We start from the raw sequence: 20,727 nt of genomic DNA on the forward strand, positions 1-20,727 counted from the left end.
GCTGCTGCCACTTGCTGGTGCATTAATATGTGCTCGGGGAACATGCAGACACACACACACACGCACACACACACACACACACACACACACACACACACACACACACACACACACACACACACACACACACACACACACACACACACACACACACACACACACACACACACACACACACACACACACACACACACACACACACACACACACACACACACACACACACACACACACACACACACACACACACACACACACACACACACACACACACAGTATAGCCACACAGGCACCTGTTTACTATGGTAATGAGTTGCAGCAGAGAGTGAACATCTGTAGCAGCACGACCCTGTTGAGACTGGGGTTGCCATGCTAATCCCTCACTAACACACACACACACACACACACACACACACACACACACACACACACACACACACACACACACGCTCGCGCTCCCTTGGTCGTATAAGACTGCCTGCATGAACGTGCTCCTATAGACGCACACAAACACACGCGCACAAAGAGGTGCTGCCTCTTTGACGTGCAGTTTATCATGTTGCTCTTCAGTTTTGCTCTGCGCTTTTCTCCATCTGCACTGTGGCTTGCAAATGACTCTCTGCTGCCAAAATAATGAACAGCTTAGAGCGAAAACGTCCTCTGTTTCTCTCCCTTGGATTGTTCTCAGGTTTTATATTGCCATGTTTCTTCTTCGTTTGTTTTGGCATTTTCAACCGTGTTACCTACTGCTTCCAGTCATCATGTCTACTTTTATTTACTGAATGAACATGTTGAATAATACAAAAACATATGTGGAGCCTAATTTTACTCTGTGGTATTATATTAGTGGTTACACAATGCATTACACCAGTGATTATCTCTCTCTCTCTCTCTCTCTCTCTCTCTCTCTCTCTCTCTCTCTCTCTCTCTCTATATATATATATATATATATGTATATACATATATATGTATATATGTGTGTGTGTGTCTTATGCTTTACAGCGTGGTGGAGGTTCTGGAGAAACATGGTCTACAGAAGCCCATCTTGTATGTGAAGAACAGCCAGAATAGTGAAGAAGAGGCCCACCAACTGATGGTGAAACTGTGCCGTCACACCGGCCGCAAGTATGAACAATATACACATGTACGAGCGCAGAAATAAATACCTGTCAAGATCCCATGAACATGCTGAACATTTCTCTTTGTGTGGGCAGAGAACCTCCAGTGAGTGAGACAGTGTGGAGAGGTCTCCTGCAGGACCTGCTTGATATGCAGCAGAACGTTTATACTTGCCTAAAACCAGAGACATGCCATCAGGTAACACACCACAGTAAAATTGCCAAAACACACATTATTCATGGAATATTAGGCCTTGTACTAAAATTAAACCTGTTTGTAATGTTATATTTAGTCTGTTTTACACCTTTAACTTTGACACTTTGGTAACTGATAACTTACACATTTGACTATGTTTCTGCCTCCAGAGCCTCTAAATTCAAAGTTTATATGAAATAAATTGCATTTCTAGGATGCAGCTCATCAAACAATTTTACAACACTTTCAGTCGTCTCTTCCTGCATAATATTTCCTCTCTTCTCTGACTACTGCAGGTCTTTGTCGAGTCCCTGCTGTGCTCCAGCCGTGTGGAGAACGTCCGCCTGGCAGGTCAGCTCATGCATTGCTCCAAGGTATATTAAATAAAACTCTCCTTCACAGAGACACACTCACACTGCCTAGTGGGCTCTGCTAATATTAAACCCCTCATAATGATTTTTGGAAATATCATTGATCTCTACATTTTGTTATTAATGTCTCCAGGTCAGTCAGGATGTTCCTGTCAGCTTGTCTTTCCGAGGTAAAGGCTACTCTCTGAAGGTGGTGTATGACAACAGCGTGGAGTTAGTGCTGGCTGCTGCCAGGGAGTACTTCAACTCCTCCACAGCACTGACGGACCCCTGCATGGGCCTGGCCAGGTGAGCAGCAATTCATGAAGGAGCATTTCCATAATTAAGAGGACTGGTTAGAATATTTTCAGTGGTCATTTTGCTTTATGGGAATAATTTTGATTTTACACCTGACTTTACATTTAATATGCAACAGCTTAGTGGAGACAAAAACATTACACATGCAGTAATATTATAAATGTACAGTTTTGGGTAGAATTTCAAAACTCTGGCATGTGATGTGTGCCAAATTGTTTATTTCTGTGTGGGTTGATGTATGTTTTTGCGCTCATATGGCTGACCAGGAACAAAATAATGGTGTCTGCTTTTATTTAATCTCCTAATGCATGTTACACAAAGTTTACACTGAGTAAAGTATTTGAATGTGTGTTTATGTGTGTCCAGTGCTGGTTTCAGATCTCAGAGGGGGGCCGGTGGGTGTCTAACCTTACCGTCTGTTCCTAGTGGGGAACTGGGACAGTAATTGGGTCGTCATTCATTTATAGTAACTAATACAGAGGCCCCCCTCCACACACTTGGACAACATCATCCATTGTAACACTCCCACTGAGTGCGTGCATCAGTCTGTGTGTGTGTGTGTGTGTGTGTGTGTGTGTGTGTGTGTGTGTGTGTGTGTGTGTGTGTGTGTGTGTGTGTGTGTGTGTGTGTGTGTGTGCGTGCGTGTGCGCGCGTGCGTTTGTCGGTTTGCTAGTGTGTGAACATGTGCCCGTTGCTATGAAATTAATAGTCCATACATACTGGCTGTCTGTGTCCTTTAGATCAAAATAACTGCTCCACAGACACACATTTTATCCTGTGTACTAAATACCAATGACACACACATACGCTCGGACGAATACACAAGCTGCACCTGCTGTGTCCGAAACAGATGTGGTCAGTGGCACGAGTTTACACAAGGACAAAGACACTCCTCTTAAAATAACACGGGGATCCCATGCAACTGTTAGTGATCCACAGAAACACTCACAAAGAGACTTTGCTCCTCCCCCGCTCTCCAGAAAAAATACATATGTGTAACCATATATGAAATTTTGCCCAATACTGCAAAATAATTTTCAAGATAAAACTACACATATCAGAGTGGCCTTTTATTGTGAGCGGTCCAAAGCACACCTGTGCAGCTAATCATGCTGTTTGATCAGCTTGATGTGTCCCACACCTGTCAGGTGCTGAAAGAAGGATAAGTATTTAATTACGAATGACTGCTAATGTTGCCCTGTGAGGCTGTATGTTAGATGTGTAACAAGGCAACTATCTGCGACAATGGTCCCCATGTCAACTTTATAACATCATAAAAAGGCTAATACATTTTATTTGATAATGCTAATTAATTTGGTTTTAAACGAAAATGTGTAAATTGTACTGCAGGTTTAGGTTTGTTTTCTTGTGGTGCTTTCGCTTCCAGTTGGTCCCAGGGTGCTTGACCTACATCCATGGAGCCATTATCAATATACAGTATATAGGACAAGGTCAATTTAACATGCCAAATATGTTTTATTGTCACAGACATTCCTATTTGCTTTAGTTAATCCAGTAAAAGTTACGTTTTTGCGTCAATTTATGTTTTTTCTACTGTTGACATTTAATCCTTGCCAGTTTCAACAACTTGCTTTCCGTTGTTGTGTTGATAGAGGTAAAAGCTGCCAAAATGTCGTGGTGAGAAGGACACATTTCAAAAACCATCATGCATAAACAAAACCAAAGTAAAAGAATGAAAGACATCAGAAATAGGCCCAAAAGTGATGATTCATTTTGCTGCTGGTTGTTTCTCTTGTATTTGAGAAAGCTTATCTCACAAGATTTTGTATAAGTAGGAGAGAAATCGTCCTGGAAATGACACAGAAAAAGAAAAAAAGAGGATGATTGCGTCAGTCTGCTGCTGTTGGATCTGCTGGTGCACAGCATGGTTCAGTCGTAAGAGGGGTAAAGAGGGGTGAAGAGGGGTAGGAGGGGTAAGATGGGTAAGAGGGGTAGGTCTCTGACTCTGTGGTCCATTGATAACTGCTGTACAAATGTTAACTTTTGCTCTCGTGTGTTGGTTTGACACAAAGCAGTTAATCTGCAAATCACATGCTGCAAAGCTCATCATGACTCTTGAAGCAGAATTTATTTCGCCATCGTCTTTTCTGAGGCTGTCTCCAATCACACACACACACACACACACACACACACACACACACACACACACACACACACACACACACACACACACACACACACACACACACACACACACACACACACACACACACACACACACACACACACACACACACAGGCCTGCAGATATTTCACAGCATGAGTACATAATCAGCATGCCCTCTTTCTGTCTCTCATTCGCCCATCCACAGCCCTTTCCTCTGCTCTCATCCTTGCCAGGACAAACCTCTTGTTCCTGGCAAGAACACCAGCCATGCTCAAAGAGTGGCAAGCTGCGTGGAGTGTTTTGCAGAGAGTGTGTGTGTAGTCTACTTTACAATGTGGAGTTTTGCTGTTGTTAAGATGTGTGCTTTGGGTTTTCTATCATTATACTGACGGGGATTATGAGGCACGTATTCTCCTATCTGTTGTCTTTGTTTACTCACTGCGAGGGTCAAAGACAACTGTGGGTCTGTGTGTGTGTGTGTGTGTGTGTTTCTGTTTCTTCATTGAAGACGTATCCCAAGGACAAGTTCCCTCCTCTCAACTCAACCGACACCGACGTCAGAACTCCTTTCTAAGCTGTTGTTTTATCTGGGATTTATGTTATTTGTAAATTAATCATTTTCTTCGTTTTCAGACGCTGCTGGATTTTGCTTTGCTTTAAATATACTCCCATTTCAAACCGGCACACGCACACACACATTCAGTCTACTGTTACGTATGCAAATTGATGTGCCACATAATCCTATTAAGGGTAATGAGTGTGGATTGTACTGCAAGAGAAAACTCCCCTGTTGTAGATCCGTCAAATTAGTCTAGACTTTGTAAATAAATCCATTGGAGAAGTCTCGTTGTGTTTTTTGATCACAATGTTCAAACTCGACAAACTTCCGGCTTAATAATCACTTTTTGCTACAACTTTGAAATACGTACCAGAATAAGTAAAACCCATTTCGTCCTTCCCACTCAATCTGCGAGGCAACTAATTCTGCCGCTGCTGCTTTACAAGCTTTTTCTGCAATACTGTTAGATTAAATGCACAGAAGGTGACTCCTGCTTCTGCTCACACACAACAGAGGCATATTTAAACTGCACTCCTACAATGTACAATTCATTTCCCCTTTCCTGTATATTTTTTTCAATGTTTACAGATCTCCAGAGCCAGTCTTTTGCTAATATTCAGAGTTCCTCTTTGAGTTTTCCAAAAGTAATTTGATTGGTTCCTTCTGGGACCGATAAAGGTGCGATCAAAAAGTTCCAAGACCGTTCTTGTTGCGTGCCAACAGAGCGCAGCACAGTGATATGTACAGAGCTGAAGAGCAAGTATTCAGTACCCGAGTTCCATGTGTTTTTGTGAGCAGTGGTCCATGTGCATTTGCGACTTCACCACGGACTTGAGCAGAGAGCGCACATCAAATTTTGTGACAAACTCAGGAAATCAGCCACAACGACCCTTAAAATGATTTAGAAAGCCTACAGCAATTGAGAAATGTCTCAAGAGGGGCAGAACTTGACTTCCCAAGAGCGCAACCAAGAGAATGCTGGAGGTTTTCTTTGACATTCGTGGGGTTGTGCATCATGAATTTATCCCTCAGGGTCGGACTGTCAACACCGAGTTCACTGTGACGTTCTGAGGCGTCTGAAGAAAGACACTTGACGTAAACAATCTGAACTGTCGTGCTATGGCAATTTGGGTCCTCTAACATTAAAACACTGCTGCACAGAGCTTGTTAAGAAATGCATGAGTTTCTCTCTAGCAACAACACAATAGTAGCTCCACACTCCTTCTTGCCGGGATTTGGCTGCATGTGACTTCTTTCTGTTTCCCTAAAACTTGACTCAAAGTTTGATGAGCCCTCTATTCAAGTTTTAGGTCTAAATTGAAATTGCAGTAGCATGCCTACCACTGGTTGACATGTTGATTAAGCGACTTAGCTTGAAATAATTACTCATGAGGATTATTGTTTCCCACTGCTGCGAGCACGTCACCATTTGGTACTACTTGATCGCCTGCAAGTTACCTGATTGTTAGTCACATGTTTCTGTTTCATCTGGTTGTTATCTTCATCAGGGCCTGTCTCCAGCTGATCACAGACTGTCCTCCGGCCATCCAGGAGGAATTGGACCTCATCAATGCCCTCAGCCAGCTGGAAGATTTCAGCGTCAGCATCCTGCCACTGCAAGGTAAAACAAAACATGCATATCTATCTTGGAAGAAAAGCAAATATTTTGAATTATAAAAATGTGCTTGTATTTATCGAGCTGTCAGCCTTGTCGTGTTCTTAAAGTCTGACATGCAGGGACACGTCTCCCCACCTTCCCTCCCCCTGTACAACACCCGGCCTGTCTCTCTCTCTCTGCTGTCAGTTGTTCCATCCCTCCATATGTCACATCTTCTTGCCACTATATCTAAATATATGGTTATTTATGGATCAACTGTTGAGCAAACAACATCTGCCTGATGGACTAATTAGGATTGAAGTGTTTGGTATGTACGCGTGTGCTCTCCTACGCACGCACACGCACGCACGCACGCGCACACACACACACACACACACACACACACACACACACACACACACACACACACACACACACACACAGACAGAGATGCAGACATGTCCTTTTTTATATTTCTGCTCCAGCTGTAAAGCTGACCAATCTGTATTCACCTCCACGTTCTTTCTTTTGTTCTTTTCTGAACGAAAAGAACGAACCGACTGCAGCGGTTTTCCAGGCATGGCCTCTCTTTTAAAGGAAACTGTGGAGCCAGAATGAACCAGCTTGGCCCCTCATCGTCTCACCTCTGCACCAAGCTGTTGTTTGCCCCCAGGCCCCTGCTCTCTCCCCCCTTTGCCCTCATCAAACTGAACTGCCACCATAAAAACCACTGTGACAGAGAGAGCCATAAACTGCCATCCCTCACTCCCTGTCCCTCTTGTTTTTGGTCTTTTTTCTTGCCCCCTAACTCTCATTCCTTTGTCTCCACTCTTCCTTGCACTCTGTTCGCATTATTTTTTCACTGCCCACTTATAAAGCGAAACAGGAGAGAGCTTAGGAAGAAAGTGAAAGAAGGAAGCCGCGAGGGGAAAAAAGCGTGGAAATGAACATTGTAAGAGCGAATGAATGAAAAAGATTCGTAGTAAAGGGAAAACTCCAATTGTTGCTGTTTTGTGACATATGGATTTCGTATCGGTGATTACTGTCTAATGCCCATTTTTAGTGCTTGCAGCTAGACTGTCTTCATGACTTTGTATTGCCTGCGGTGCTCTCATACTATTTATTTGCACTGACTCAAGGACACGCAGACACTGTACACACAGTAAAGAAGCGCATTATTTTCACTTTCACAAAGTAAAAGCTCTTGCTGCCGTAAGTTTCGCACTCTCGCAGATAAACATGCACGCGTATGAAGTCGAAGGATTTGAGCATAGGTAATCTGTCTTAGGCTGTCTCCAGCAGCCCTCCTACAGAGCCTAAGGCGATGCTTCATACAAAACCACCCTCCCCAGAATTCCCTCCAGGCTTTGCCCAAAGTGATGTCAAGCCATAAAGATCCTCAGCGGGGTGCAGGGAACGCACGGAGGCCTGCCGAGCCTCTAAACATAACATTTCTTAAGTTTTCAGTGCAAGTTTGGAGAAGAAATGGGAGTTTCGGCATCTTGAACTTACATTATGAATACGTTTTAACTCTGTGATGCTCATATGCTGCATAACAATGTAAGAATAAGACATTCTGCCGTTTATGAATCTAACATTTGTTGGGAGGATAAATGCATTAAGTCTTATCTAGACTATACCTGCAAAATAATACTTTGATTAAATTGCTGAACAGCACATTTATAAAACAGATACTTTTACTTTTTAAAGGATTAGTGGTAACAAAGCCAAAATCTTGTTTGGCAAAATTATACAGAATTGACTGAACAAATCCAGGCTCTGATAGATGCTTCATAGATCCCCTCCAGTATTAACTGTATACAGAAGCTGTATTGACATTGACATGTGATGGTCGATATGCCAAGGGCAGCTGCAGTGCATGAATCTTTAATAGACCTTATTTTTTATGCATATTTGGATTGTAATGTACGTGTTGATTATTTCCTCAAGGGTTGTGACTAACAATTGCCATTTTAAGTTTTAATTGAATTGTTTGATCTGTAAAATGTTAGCAAAGAAAAAGGAAAAAAAAACATTGGGGTTCCCCCAAGTCCAAGTTGGAATCTGTCTTGTTTTGACCAACAGTCAAATGATGATGAAAAACTAGAAAAAGTTGCAAATCCTCACATGGGAAAACACGGATCCAGACATTTTTAATTTTAACATTTTTCTTTAAACTACCAAAGTAGCTTTTGATAGCTTTTCCCAGATTATACAGTAAAAAAAAAACCACAAAAACAAAACACGTTTATTGTTTAGTTATACAGCTTTATATTATGTTACTGACATCATGAGAGCTGTTGCATCATCATCATCATTCACTGTACATAACATCCTATCGCTTTATCATCAGCCGTAACTCGTTCCAGATTGAACACGGTAATTAGCAAAACAAGTGTGACACCCGTCCACTCTGCCTTCTTTGTCTTCCCTCCAGTGCGACTGCGATCAGACCGTCTGTCTCTCATCGAGGAGTGCATCACCCACTGCTTCACAGCCTACAAGCAGTCCACCACCCTGCTCAGTCTCGCCTCACTCCTGCGGGTGTCAGGTACGTGCGAGACAGACGCGCGCACAGCCACGATCTGACCCCTCAAACCCATCTCGTCACATCTCTTTCCTTTTTGAGCTTCATCATGTAGAAAATGTGTTTTGATGATCATTTTAAAACCCAGCAGGACTGCTCTGGTGGCAGTTCTCTGACATGGCTCCTGAGATGAAGTGAGAGAAGACCGCCTACATAGACGTGCCCCAGCATGCATGGGTACTTTCCGCGAGTTTGCTGACAGTTCTCTCACAAGAGGGAAATTCATCTTCATGAGAGGTGTTGCAGCTCGCAAGCAAAAATCCATAAAACACACACACACACACACACACACACACACACACACACACACACACACACACACACACACACACACACACACACACACACACACACACACACACACACACACACACACACACACAGGGACTAAATTTCATTCCCAAGAAATATTACTTTGTGTGCTCTCAGATCCTTTTTTCAGCACTCACTTATTATGGTGTTTTGACAGTAAGACAGAGTCAATGCTCAGCCATCAGGTTCGTACGCCAATATTTGCAACTCAATAATAGATGCAACCTTGGATTGTCAGCCTTTTTAAAGTTCATCTGACTGTGTCAAAGAGGTGTTGATTTCATTTTGTGGTCACTTTTATCCCCATTTTAGTCCCACCATGCACTCACTCGTCCTCTAAGCTAATACATTTGGAGTTTGAAGTTGTTTATGTGAGCTTTTCCATGTAAAAAAGTGTGTGGTTGTTGTGTCTGTTGCTCCCACCAGTCAGCCTCTTTGAAGCTGTCTTTTTATTGCCTCATGCTGCTTGAAAATGTCCCAGATTAAAGTATTGATCCATCTTTTAAAGCCTGACATGTGATGGTAGGGGGGGGGATTCAGCTTAATTTGACGGTTTTGTAATGAGGATTTTAGTTATTTTTTAAAAGCATACAAACTTTTAACTGCTAGCTATTTGATACCAAATGTCTTGGAGGAATGCACAAGTGACACATTAGAGATTGGACCAATGGACAGATTTAAATGCAATTACTTTGCGTTATCGAGCATTTGAGTATGTACAGTATACAGAGGGAAAGCTGACATGAAATGAAATAAAAAAGAGTTTTACTTACTCATGAGGCTCTCAACATGCTTCTAAAACTTTCCAGGGAAGCCTGCGACAAGCTTAATCTACTGTAGTTTCAGTAAACGGATTTAACTTCCTGGAGTCTCTCTCTTCCCCTCCATCGATTCAAGTCTTTCTTCTGTCTGCCTCAGTCTCTCCTTCCATCCTCTCATATCCTCTTTCTTTAGAAGTTATCATATTTTCAGACTCCTGACTGGGGAAAATTGTTTACCTCAGTGTTCTTGCGGTAATTCCAAAAGGGATTTTCTTACTTTGGCATTCGATTTTGTTTTTGTTTTTATGTGAGCTTTCATATCTCCCACTTGACATTACAAACTGCTGGGCTGTATCACAGTGAACACTGCAACACATTCATCAGCAAGGCAAACAGTTCAAAATGTTAGAAAAAAAATGTGAAATGCTGGCTGCAGTTTTTGCAAGTTGATTTTAAATTCATACATTAAATTCAAGTAAAAAAACAAACAAAAAAAAAACAGTGTTTTCATACATTGAATGCTGGGATCCCCATGTTCCTAAAAAAACTGCAACAAAGATGTCATCCTTTTTCTTCTTCCCTAAAAACTGCATGAACATCGCTGTCTTCCCGTCCACCCATCTCCGTGTTTATCGTTCTTTTTCTTCAGGAATATAAGCTGGCGTCTGCCTGCCTCTCTTTGCTCCCCTCTCTTTCCGTCCTCTGTCTCTTGAACTCGGGGCACCGTCTTCTCTCTCTGAGGCCTGTCACCACCAGCCAAAGGAAACCTGCTAACTGGCCTTGTGGCATTTCTGTGTCTGTGCCGCTCACATTCTGTCAGCAGGAAGCTCTCGCTGTGTGGATCCAGCAAAAAAATAAAAATAAAGAAAAAAGAGGCAGAGGGAGATGAGAAGGGGAATAAACACATTTTTAAATAAATAAATGCAGGAGGGAGGCTTTTGAAGGGTGCATAGCTCCAGGGCTCTGTGGTGAATATTTAATGCAGGTATCACCAGCGTACCGGTTAAAACCCCTTAGGGTTTAGTTCCTGCCTCCACAGAAATGCTCTGTATATCATTAGTTTTATGGGGTAGAGGTACCAAAAAATGTTTTTTTTTTGTCTCAATGAGTCAATAAGTATGATATTCCAAATGTTCCAAATGATGCTGCCTTGGACAAGTTCCTTGTGATCATCCAGAAAATAGCATGAGGAGGTGTTGTCGTCGTCTACGCTGATTTCTCGAATGTTTTCTATTTGTGTTTCTCACCTTTTCATCGCATCCTTTGATTGGCCCATCAAGGACAAGGAGAGGTTTCCATTGGATTTCCCATATGTCTGATTTAAATTGGCTTGAAATCGATGCCAGGGAATGTATTGATAAAAAAGCATTTGGTCTCAAAGAACACAGGGTGAACGAAGGTGTGCTGACACACACACACACACACACACACACACACACACACACACACACACACACACACACACACACACACACACACACACACACACACACACACACACACACACACACACACACACACACACACACACACACACACTTTTTCCTCTGTATTGAGGTCTTGACAGCGTTTGAAGATGCCATTTCACCAGTCAACCTGAAAATATTTGACAAACACCTCTTTCCTCCTCGCAGCAAACACCGCATTTCTATCTGTCATTCACTTCACACAACACAGACACACACACAACCAAAGACCAATCCAGCGCCATCGCATTCCTTCATTTCCACGTCCGTTCTTTGATCTTCAGCGCACAGCTTTGTTCAGACGTTGTGTTTCTGCCCATGCCTCGTTTGATCGCTCTGTCCTCTCCTTTTTGTTTATTGAGGTTACACGGAGATCAAAGGTTGTCCTGAGCCGCCACACAAATGTTAACACCACATCCAATCCCACCAAGACATCCCGCTCTTATTTATTACTGTTTAGTGAGACAGTAACGTGGTGTTCTTTCTTTTGAAATATTTGATATGCTCTGTTTGAGATGAACAGCCACAGCAATAACCTAAGACATCAATTAATGTGTAGTATCAAGCCCTGAGTGTGGTGCCGCTAATATATGTGGACATCGCTGCAGTCCAACCTTGAGCCCATGCGTGAGCGCAGTCACACCGAGATTAAATTAGATTTATTAAACCAGATGTTGTATGTAATATGCAGGATTATAAGATTTGCTGTTTAGCTTTGACATGTTGACATTTCTCCAAGATAAAAAAGAAAAAAAAAAAATCGAAAGACTTTAGTGTGTTCCATCTCTCAGTGCTGATTTAAATGTATGTCTTACTGTTTGTGTGTCTAGGAGATGATGAGGCTACGCGGAAAGGCCAAGTACTGACCCTGCTGGCAGAGCAAGCTCTTCAGCATCTGGACTTCAAGGCCTCTTACATCCACTGTCAGGACCTCATGGCTGCAGGTATGTAGTGAAACGTCACACAGTGAGGCAGCTGATGAGAGGCAACACAAAGTGCACTGCAGGCTGTAGAGAAACAACACGGTATTCCAAAGTTATACGCATGTGACACATCTGTAGGATTTTAGTCAAATGAACATTTATTTTCTCAGTGAAAGGTTTTGCCTCTCTCGATAACTGGTGTCTTCCTGGGGTGTTAATTAGTTTTCTAGGTGATCTTAATTAAAAGGAAACCCACTTAACAAGGCTGTTCCATATTTTTAAGTTAGACACAGTTCTCATTTTATATGGGGAGGAAGAAAGAGCTTCCTAAAGATTAACTAAGAGTGAAATCGTGGAATAACTTGAAAGAGGAATGGCATCTATTAACATTTCAGAAAAAACTGAAGGGAGATCGTTGAACTATGAAAAGATTCAGGCTACTAATTCGAACAGATATAGGCTCATTTAGCAAACTTTCCATCAGACAGATGACTTAAAGGGAAACTATAAAAAGTCACTGATGAGCATAATACATGTATTTTGAGCCTGCTGGAGCACCGAGAAAAATCTTCTTGATGCACGATCCTCCAGAGCATGGCAGTTGTGCATGTAGGTGCATTTTAGCGACCCTTTAGCAAAGCTAAAAATAAAAAAAAAAAAAAATGTTTGCTGTGGGTTTAGAAATACTTGAGGACTAATCTTTAAATCGTTTTGTTCAATAATGAATGCTGTGCTACAGCTAGTGGTCCAGAGGGTGGTTCATCAACGACTACCTTTGATCAATAAGACTGTTTGTAGCAAGGTGACAGAGTGATAATTTGGGCTGAAGTATTGGGAAATGTGATCGTAGGTTCCCTTAGCAGCCCCATGAGAGTGGTTAAAGTGATATCAAAGAAGGGCTCATATATGAACAGGTAGCTTAATCTGTAGATTTGTAAATATAGTTATTTTTTATTATTATTTTTTGAATGCTTTAAAACTACATTTTACAAAATGACGTGGAACAATGAATTTTCTTTTCAAAATATTCAAAGATCTGTTGTGTCTGTTTGGAAAAATATACAAAAATGTCATCTGCATGATAATTTGGAACACACATGAGGGAAACTCTTCACATGCACTTTTATTAACTGCCAAATTGTTTGAATGTTAACAGAGGTCTGTACTGACATCAGTTCTTTACCCGAGTCAGAATGTTACACACTATGTTTTGCTCTTTGTTAGATATGGGCGGTCTGACTATTTCTGCAATAAAACGTTTAAATTAATGATTTTCTAAGGTATTTGTAGTTATGCTTTTGAAATGTAAACACAGCCAGACTTGCAGATGTCAACAGTTTCTAGTCCTAATGCTTAGCTGAGATAAACCTGGCTCTAACTCAGACACTACAGTTAGTGCACAGACACAAGAGCAGCATCAACTACCTCATAACTTCTGGGAATATGCAAATAGACGTATTATAACAAAAATGATATAAACATTATGACACAAACATATTATTTTAACAAACAGACATATAACAAACATATTTCTTAAAATGTTGAACTACTCCATTTAGCTCATTCCCAATATAGCTGTAATTTTCTAAACCAATCATTTGGATCAAATGGAAAAGACTCTGGTTGTCAGAATGGGATAACGGATTGTGGTCTATGCATTCCTTGAAACCAGCACAATGTACAGAATAACAGAAATATACTGAGACTGTGGCATTAGAAAACACGTCAGTGGTTTCTTCCAACTGTAATTGAAGTGAACATCTCACTGTTACGGCAGATTATCAGAGTTTGTGGTAACCACACAGGTGTTTCTTCACGTGTTCTATAATTAGAACTTGCCCTGTGGCTTCAGTATGCTTCTGTTCCTTTGGTGTTTGATTTATGGTTCGAAACAATTGAGAAATACTCGCTTTTGGCTTTTTGCATCCTTCCTCGAAAAGCCAAAAGTGATGTACAGTGATTTTAGTGTCTGTTCGGGCACAAAAAAACAATAATGAGGACTATAATCTAGACTGTCAGTATTTCTGTGAATGGCTTTAAAATGTGGTCACTGTGACAAGTGGTATTTTGTATGACCCCGGTTTTATGTTGCGCCACAGAAAAATCTAAGCAAAAATAATTTCAGTGAGTCTCTCCACCATCCTGAGTAATGGGAGATGCTGCAGATGAGAAAAAGGTGTCTGGAAGACAGGGAAGGTGTAATCAGATAAGCAACAGTGTTCTGTGTCTGTGAACACTGCGAATAATTGAATCTGTTTGTAAGAATGAAGTCAAGGCAGTGTGTTGGTTTCTGACTGTGATGAAGCTGCAGCAAATGTAGCACAGTTATTACAATGTGTCAGGCAGATATTTTCTTCAAGGGGAAATGTGTTTCAGACTTAATATGAAGTAATATCCCAAGAGCTTGGAAGGTTACACTTTTTTTATTGTCTTGTTATATCTCAGAATTTTATCCTTTGTATTTATGGTTTGTATATTCATAGGTTTAATACTATGATTTTGTGTGTTGATCGCCTGTTTTACAGGATTCAGAGTAGATTAGAGATGGATGGACACAGATTTAAAACCCTGACTTCCCTTTGCTTCCTCTTCTTGTTTCCCTCTTCAGGTTACAGCCTGGCGTGGGATGTGTGCAGTCTGCTCGGGCAGTGTGAGGGTTACGGAAACCTGGGGGCCCGGCAAGAGCTGTTAGCCTTCTCTCTCACGCACTGTCCCCCCGACAACATCCACGGCTTGCTGGCCGCTTCCAGTGATCTGCAAACCCAGGTTAGACCAACAGAGAGAGCTTTTTAGAAAACAGCATTGATTGTTTGGTATTTTGCGTGTTCAGCTGTGGCTAGAATTTTTTTTTAATCAATGGTTTGTATCTAAAATGAAAACAATTTGTGGATTTTAAGCTTTAGCTTAGCACAGCACAAACAATCCTAAACGCACAAGAATTGAGATAAAAAAAAAAAAAAATGTGTTTGCCAATAAAATATAGACTTTGACAAAACAGGTAGACCAGTCAGTAAAAGCAAAGTAACTATTTTCATAAAGAACTTGTGAACGACATTTCATGTGACAATGCCCCTTCTTAATATATTATTTTAATATATTTCTATGCCTCTGTAAAGCACCTTGACTTGTCTTGTGTCTGCATGGTGTTATATGAATGAACTGGTCTTGCCTTACTGAAGACAGATATTGACTGAGCAATGCCAGATACTCGGACAAAGTCTAACATCTACATTTTATCAAAGAGTAACACTGGGATTCTGGACTACCTTCTTCGACCTGCTGTAGAAAACTTATTCCCATCCCTGGGAGTTGAACCCTTTTAAGATAAATTTGAGGGATCACAAGATATTTTCTAAGACCAATTTTTGCCAGAAAGTTTTTCTTCTAAAATGTACTCAGATGAAACAATCTGAGTAGAGGACATCACTATTTGATTGAACTTCTCAAAGCTCAGTCATGTGAAGCCTGTGAGAAAAAAAAAATGGTTGCTTTTGTTTTGTTTAATCGAAAAACGTTTGTCGGCTTTTTGTGCAGTCGTCTGCTTGCCTTCTTATACTCAAATTTATGACATGTAACAAAGTGGCCAACATGAAAGTAACACAAATTCTTTCAAGTAACACAGTGAAAACGTCCTCCTCTCATCATTCTGCTTTTTACCTTTCAGTGAATTCAACAGTCACCTCAATTCAATCTCTCCTTCTATCCAATCAGATTGCTCGACTGAAACAACAGGCTTTATAGTAAAATAACACATTTTTACCTCCTTCGGTCCTATAGGTGTTGTACCAGGCTGTAAACTATCAAATGGAGCCCATTACCACTGCGAGTGGTCGAGAGGTTGATGAGACAGACTCTCTAAAGGTTTGTGTCTGTGTCCGTCTCCATTTGTCTGAGCTGTCTGCTCCACTATCCCTGTGTGTGGGTGTTTTCCTGTTCTGTTCAGGTTGTGTGTTTTCCTGCTACTCCATATTTGATGAGGTGTAAATCTAGTGTTAAGGTTGCTCAGCTCCCTTGGTTTATTTATGCCTCCTATTCTCCTCCCCTTCAGCACCGCCAGCTTTATGATGCCTTGAGTGGGTGTTAATGTTTCATGACTTGCATTGCATCCCCTTTGTGTGTGGATGGGTGCTCATTTGAAGCTGTCTGTTGTCATTTTTATTGTTGTATTGATGTCAGTGCTTCTCACTCGTGTATATTTAAGCCTTCTAGATGTGTGTGTGTCCGCACTTTGGATTAGTGTGTGTTTTTAACAAACTTCTTGAGTATGTGTTTAGTTTCTTTCATTCCCTGACCCTCAATCCCCTGACAAATAAAGTATTGATGAAAGGCACTAAACGATTTGGCTGCAGCCCACTAGCCCTCTAAATGTGGTTTTAAAATCATTTTCAATAGTGCAGTAACTATTATACCATGGAATTAGGTGGTGTGCTTTTAAAAACACTCCAAGAATGCTATTCACACTACAATGCACCATTAATTTATATATATATATATTTTTTCTTTTTGAATTTATAGATGAAAAATATGTTTTTGTGAAGCAATATCTTTATTGCTCTTTCAGTTCTCATTTTTCTCAAAAAGGCTGAACAATATAGGCAAATATTGATTCGGCTTTAAAGTTGGTTTAAGTATCCTGCTTTGCTTTAGAAGTATAACTGATGTGGAGAAATACTCATTTGCTTTCTGGCAAAGAGTTGGTTGAGAAGATCAACACCACTATGATGTCATTGACCTAAAGGAGCAGTGTGTAGGATTTAGTGGCATCTAGTGGCGAGGATGCGGATTGCAACCAACTGAACACTATCCTCATCCACCCTTCCTAGCGTGTAAGATAATCTATGGTGGCTGTGAAACTTGTAAAAAAATGCAAGAGGCCCTCTTTGGAGCCGGTGTTTGGTTTGTTTCTTCTGGGCTACCTTAGAAACATGGCGGGCTCCTTGAAGAAGACCCGCTCCCGATGTAGATATTAAGTGCTAATTCTAGAGCCAAGTTTCAAGTGTAATTATGAATGTTATATTAGTTTTTAGCCAGTCAATCCCCCCCCACTGTAGATCCTCCACAGTAAACCTTTGAATGTGAACCTGCAGCCAGCAGCAGGTTAGCTCAGCGCAGCACAAAAACTTAAGCTTGTCTGGCTTTTGTCCGTAACAAAATCCACCCATATCCATCTCTGAAGCTCACAAATTTATAAATTATATCTTGTTTGTTTAATCTGTACAAAAACTGATATGTAAAAATGACAATTGGCTGTTTACGGTGGGCTATAAGCCAAACTGTACCTCTCGCCTTGGGAGCTGTTGCCAGAGAACAAGTGGAGTTTCCATGAAGATGCTGCTTGGAGCCAAGAAAGAGTCCGGCACAGCAGAGCCCCCGTGAAATACTTTTGGTTTTCGAAAGCTTTAGAAATGTTTAGCCAGTCCTTGTTATTGCTGGTCACAGCCAAGCTTTTTGTTTCCAGTCGTTGTGCTATAAACTAAGCTAACTGTTAGCTGTCTGCACCCTCGTTTACAGACAGATGTTAGTTTAGTGTGGATCTTCTCATCAAACTCTATGCCCTAAAGCAGCAGGCCAAAATGTAGAACTTTACCGTTAAGAAAGAAAATGTTGTGTTTTCAAGGTGTTTGGGTCAAAGAAAGAATCACTGAATAAAAATATTTAATTCAGTCCCAGTCGCCAAAGTTCGAGAAACCCCAGAAATGCTCCTTTTTTATAATGAATTTGCCCCACACCAATTTAAAGTGTCCTTTGCCTGTGTGAATTTGTGATTTTCTGCACAAGCACACACTCCCTGTCTCTCAAACAGGAGGGCTGTGTGCTGCCTGAACAGTGCACATTGTAAATCCCCCTCTGCACTGCTACTAATAATCCGACACACACTGAGCCCTGCGCTTATTGAAGTGCACCTCTAAAGCAGCTCATAAGAAACCGAACACAACCATGTCTAATACTACACTGATACTCAAGAGTCTTCACCTCCAAATTTGTCCTTTGGTCTAATGTACCAGTAGAGATGTAGCAATGCTCTGATGCTACGTTTTCATTTGCAAGAATGAAGTGTTTAGAGACTCCTGTAGCATGATGCCGGATGATTTAACAGTGGCTCTGACTGCTGAAAGGAACGTGGCTTTCATTTTTTATTTTTTGGGTCCGTCCTGTCTTCGTTTGACCCCAGCCTCCTGCAGTCACTGTGGGCTCGCCTGTTGGGACAGCGGGGGACCTGCTGCACAGGACTACAGCTAAGACCATAGAAGTGTTGACCACCACAGGACTGACCACCAAGGCTGTGCTGACTGCAGTCAGCGACCACCGCTGGTGGAAGGACTCACTCAACTACCTGCGGCCGCTACACGTAAGGACTGTCTTGTTTTTGATTCATGTGATCTGTAGTAAAGATGAAGACAGTTTTCTAATTACATTCCTAATGAATGAACTAATAAACATGTGTTGTATTGACATGTATTGTATTTATGGATGAGTAAACATCAAAATTGAAACGGCATGATCAAGCAACCAATAATAACAAAGCAGTGATGATGGATGTACACACTTTGTTTGTTTTTAACTCCATTGTCTCCTGGGCTGCGCTGTGTGCGTGCGAAAAGACAGTCTGTCCATGCTCCCATATTTCACAGGCCCCGGCGTGCAGATTTCAGACTTCTTCCAAAAACAACCAATCAAGAGCTCATCTCTTGCATAATTAATTGGCCCTCCTGTTGAATATTTCAATATCTGGCGGTTGCCGGAGGGCTTGGAGTGGCTCGGTGGTCGCCGGGTTGTAGATTGATGGCATCTCTGGTCTCAGCAGCAATTGGGAGGGGTGTGTGTGTGTGTGGGGGGGGGGGGGGGGGGGGTGGGGGTCCTCGTGGTCGCAAGTTTCTAAAGAAAGAGTTAGATGTCAGCTGTGGGACAGAGAGAGATGACAGTACTTTGGGTAGAGTGTGAAAGTTTAATGATGTTTTGATGGCTCCTCAGGGTCACGGTGCGGGAGCCTCTAGCCAGGAAGGGGCGTGTGAGAACTCCAACTTGGAGCGTCAAGGCTGTAGCCCCTTTTATCAGGAACTCATTGAGGATCCCTACATAGACACGGTGAGTGGCTTAAAACCAGTGTGTCTCATGGTTCATTATTTTGTACATTCCTATTGTCCTTATTTCTCCATTTTTTTGCCCCCACCTCAGGCCATCTTCTTAAATTACAACAAAAATGCCTGAGTAAGCTTATGATTTGGGGCATTTATTAGATTTGGTTTTCTTTATGACTAATAAATTGCTTAAAAAAATTGTGTTGAGACAATTACTATTGATTTCAGACTACTTCAGAAGTAATTTTAAAGCCAAAAGCACTTTGGAAGGACTAACAGTACAGAAAAATAAGGATACATTTAAGACTAATGGTATTCTAGCGAGCAAAAATAGATTGGTAAAAAAAACAACCACAAATAGTAGATGTGCTGTTTGTATTATATGGAGGGGAGAGATGAATATTAAAATGATCCAAAAGAAAAGAATGTCGACCGAAGGAGTTATGGGAGTAGAAAAGACCAAAAGTAAGAAAAGGAGTAGTTTGACCTTTATACCTGGAGAATGGCTGCCTGTGGCTATGACTGGGCTTTTTACTCAGAGACACAAATCATATGGATGGCTAAAAGAGTGGACGCGTGGGGGAAACAGAGAAGGCCGATACATCTCCTCTCATGACATTTTAATAGGCCTCTCCAAATCCTTTCCTCCGCTCCATATCCAGCGTTCATCCATCTTCCATCATCCATCCACCAATAATTGCTCGCCACGTCCATCTGTCTATGAGCCGGGCTGATCAATGGGATTAGGTTTTTACCTTAACAGTTGCAATGAAGGAAGTGGGAGGGGTGGGCTGGGGCGGCTGATTGAGAGGGAAAGAGAGAGAAATGCAACAAGACCGAAAGATGGATAGAGAGAGAGCGGTGAAGATAGACAGAAAACATTGTGCGGTAAAGCGATAGGCCGGCAAGAGCAGCACCTTCATTGATCACCTTCAGACACTTGAGCAATATCTCCTATAAATCTTATAAACGACTTATCAAAAGGCCCCGATGTAGAAAAGCTTTGTTTAGCTCCGAAGTTCATTTGTTTACTCCATCTCTCGTCTGTCGGGCTCCTCGGGAATGAAGATGCTCATCCATCTTAATCACATCTCCCTGTGTTGTTCTGATCCACTATCCCTTCTCGGGGGATTTCCTAAGTATAATAATAATGATAAGTGCTTCACCACTTCATCTTCTCCGTTCTGTCTTTTAGAGCCAAGATGTGTATTCATCCTACAAAGAGGTACCTCAGGAAAACTTTGCCGAGGTCTTGCTGAGGACCGGGAAGCTGGCTGAGGCCAAGACTGAAGGAGAAACTCTGTTTCCTGCTACAGAAGGTAAGCATGCAGAA

The 20,727-nt window shown here is 41.6% G+C and overlaps 1 protein-coding gene across 1 annotated transcript in view; it reads left to right on the forward strand.

Moving 5' to 3' along the window:
- Positions 1-20,727, forward strand: part of nbas (NBAS subunit of NRZ tethering complex) — a 153,597-nt gene that overhangs the window by 54,884 nt on the left and 77,986 nt on the right. The window contains exons 28-39 of the mRNA XM_069722866.1: positions 1,003-1,125; positions 1,215-1,317; positions 1,611-1,688; positions 1,819-1,973; positions 6,178-6,290; positions 8,704-8,817; positions 12,223-12,336; positions 14,924-15,081; positions 16,093-16,176; positions 18,488-18,664; positions 19,288-19,401; positions 20,590-20,713. Coding sequence (XP_069578967.1) covers positions 1,003-1,125; positions 1,215-1,317; positions 1,611-1,688; positions 1,819-1,973; positions 6,178-6,290; positions 8,704-8,817; positions 12,223-12,336; positions 14,924-15,081; positions 16,093-16,176; positions 18,488-18,664; positions 19,288-19,401; positions 20,590-20,713 — 1,457 coding nt within the window. The remainder of the gene's footprint in view (positions 1-1,002; positions 1,126-1,214; positions 1,318-1,610; positions 1,689-1,818; positions 1,974-6,177; positions 6,291-8,703; positions 8,818-12,222; positions 12,337-14,923; positions 15,082-16,092; positions 16,177-18,487; positions 18,665-19,287; positions 19,402-20,589; positions 20,714-20,727) is intronic.

The sequence above is a fragment of the Brachyistius frenatus genome, unplaced genomic scaffold (assembly GCF_029030835.1).
Source record: "Brachyistius frenatus isolate BFR_SWC_R1_liver_20210118 unplaced genomic scaffold, ASM2903083v1 Contig_307, whole genome shotgun sequence".
NCBI lineage: Eukaryota > Metazoa > Chordata > Actinopteri > Embiotocidae > Brachyistius > Brachyistius frenatus.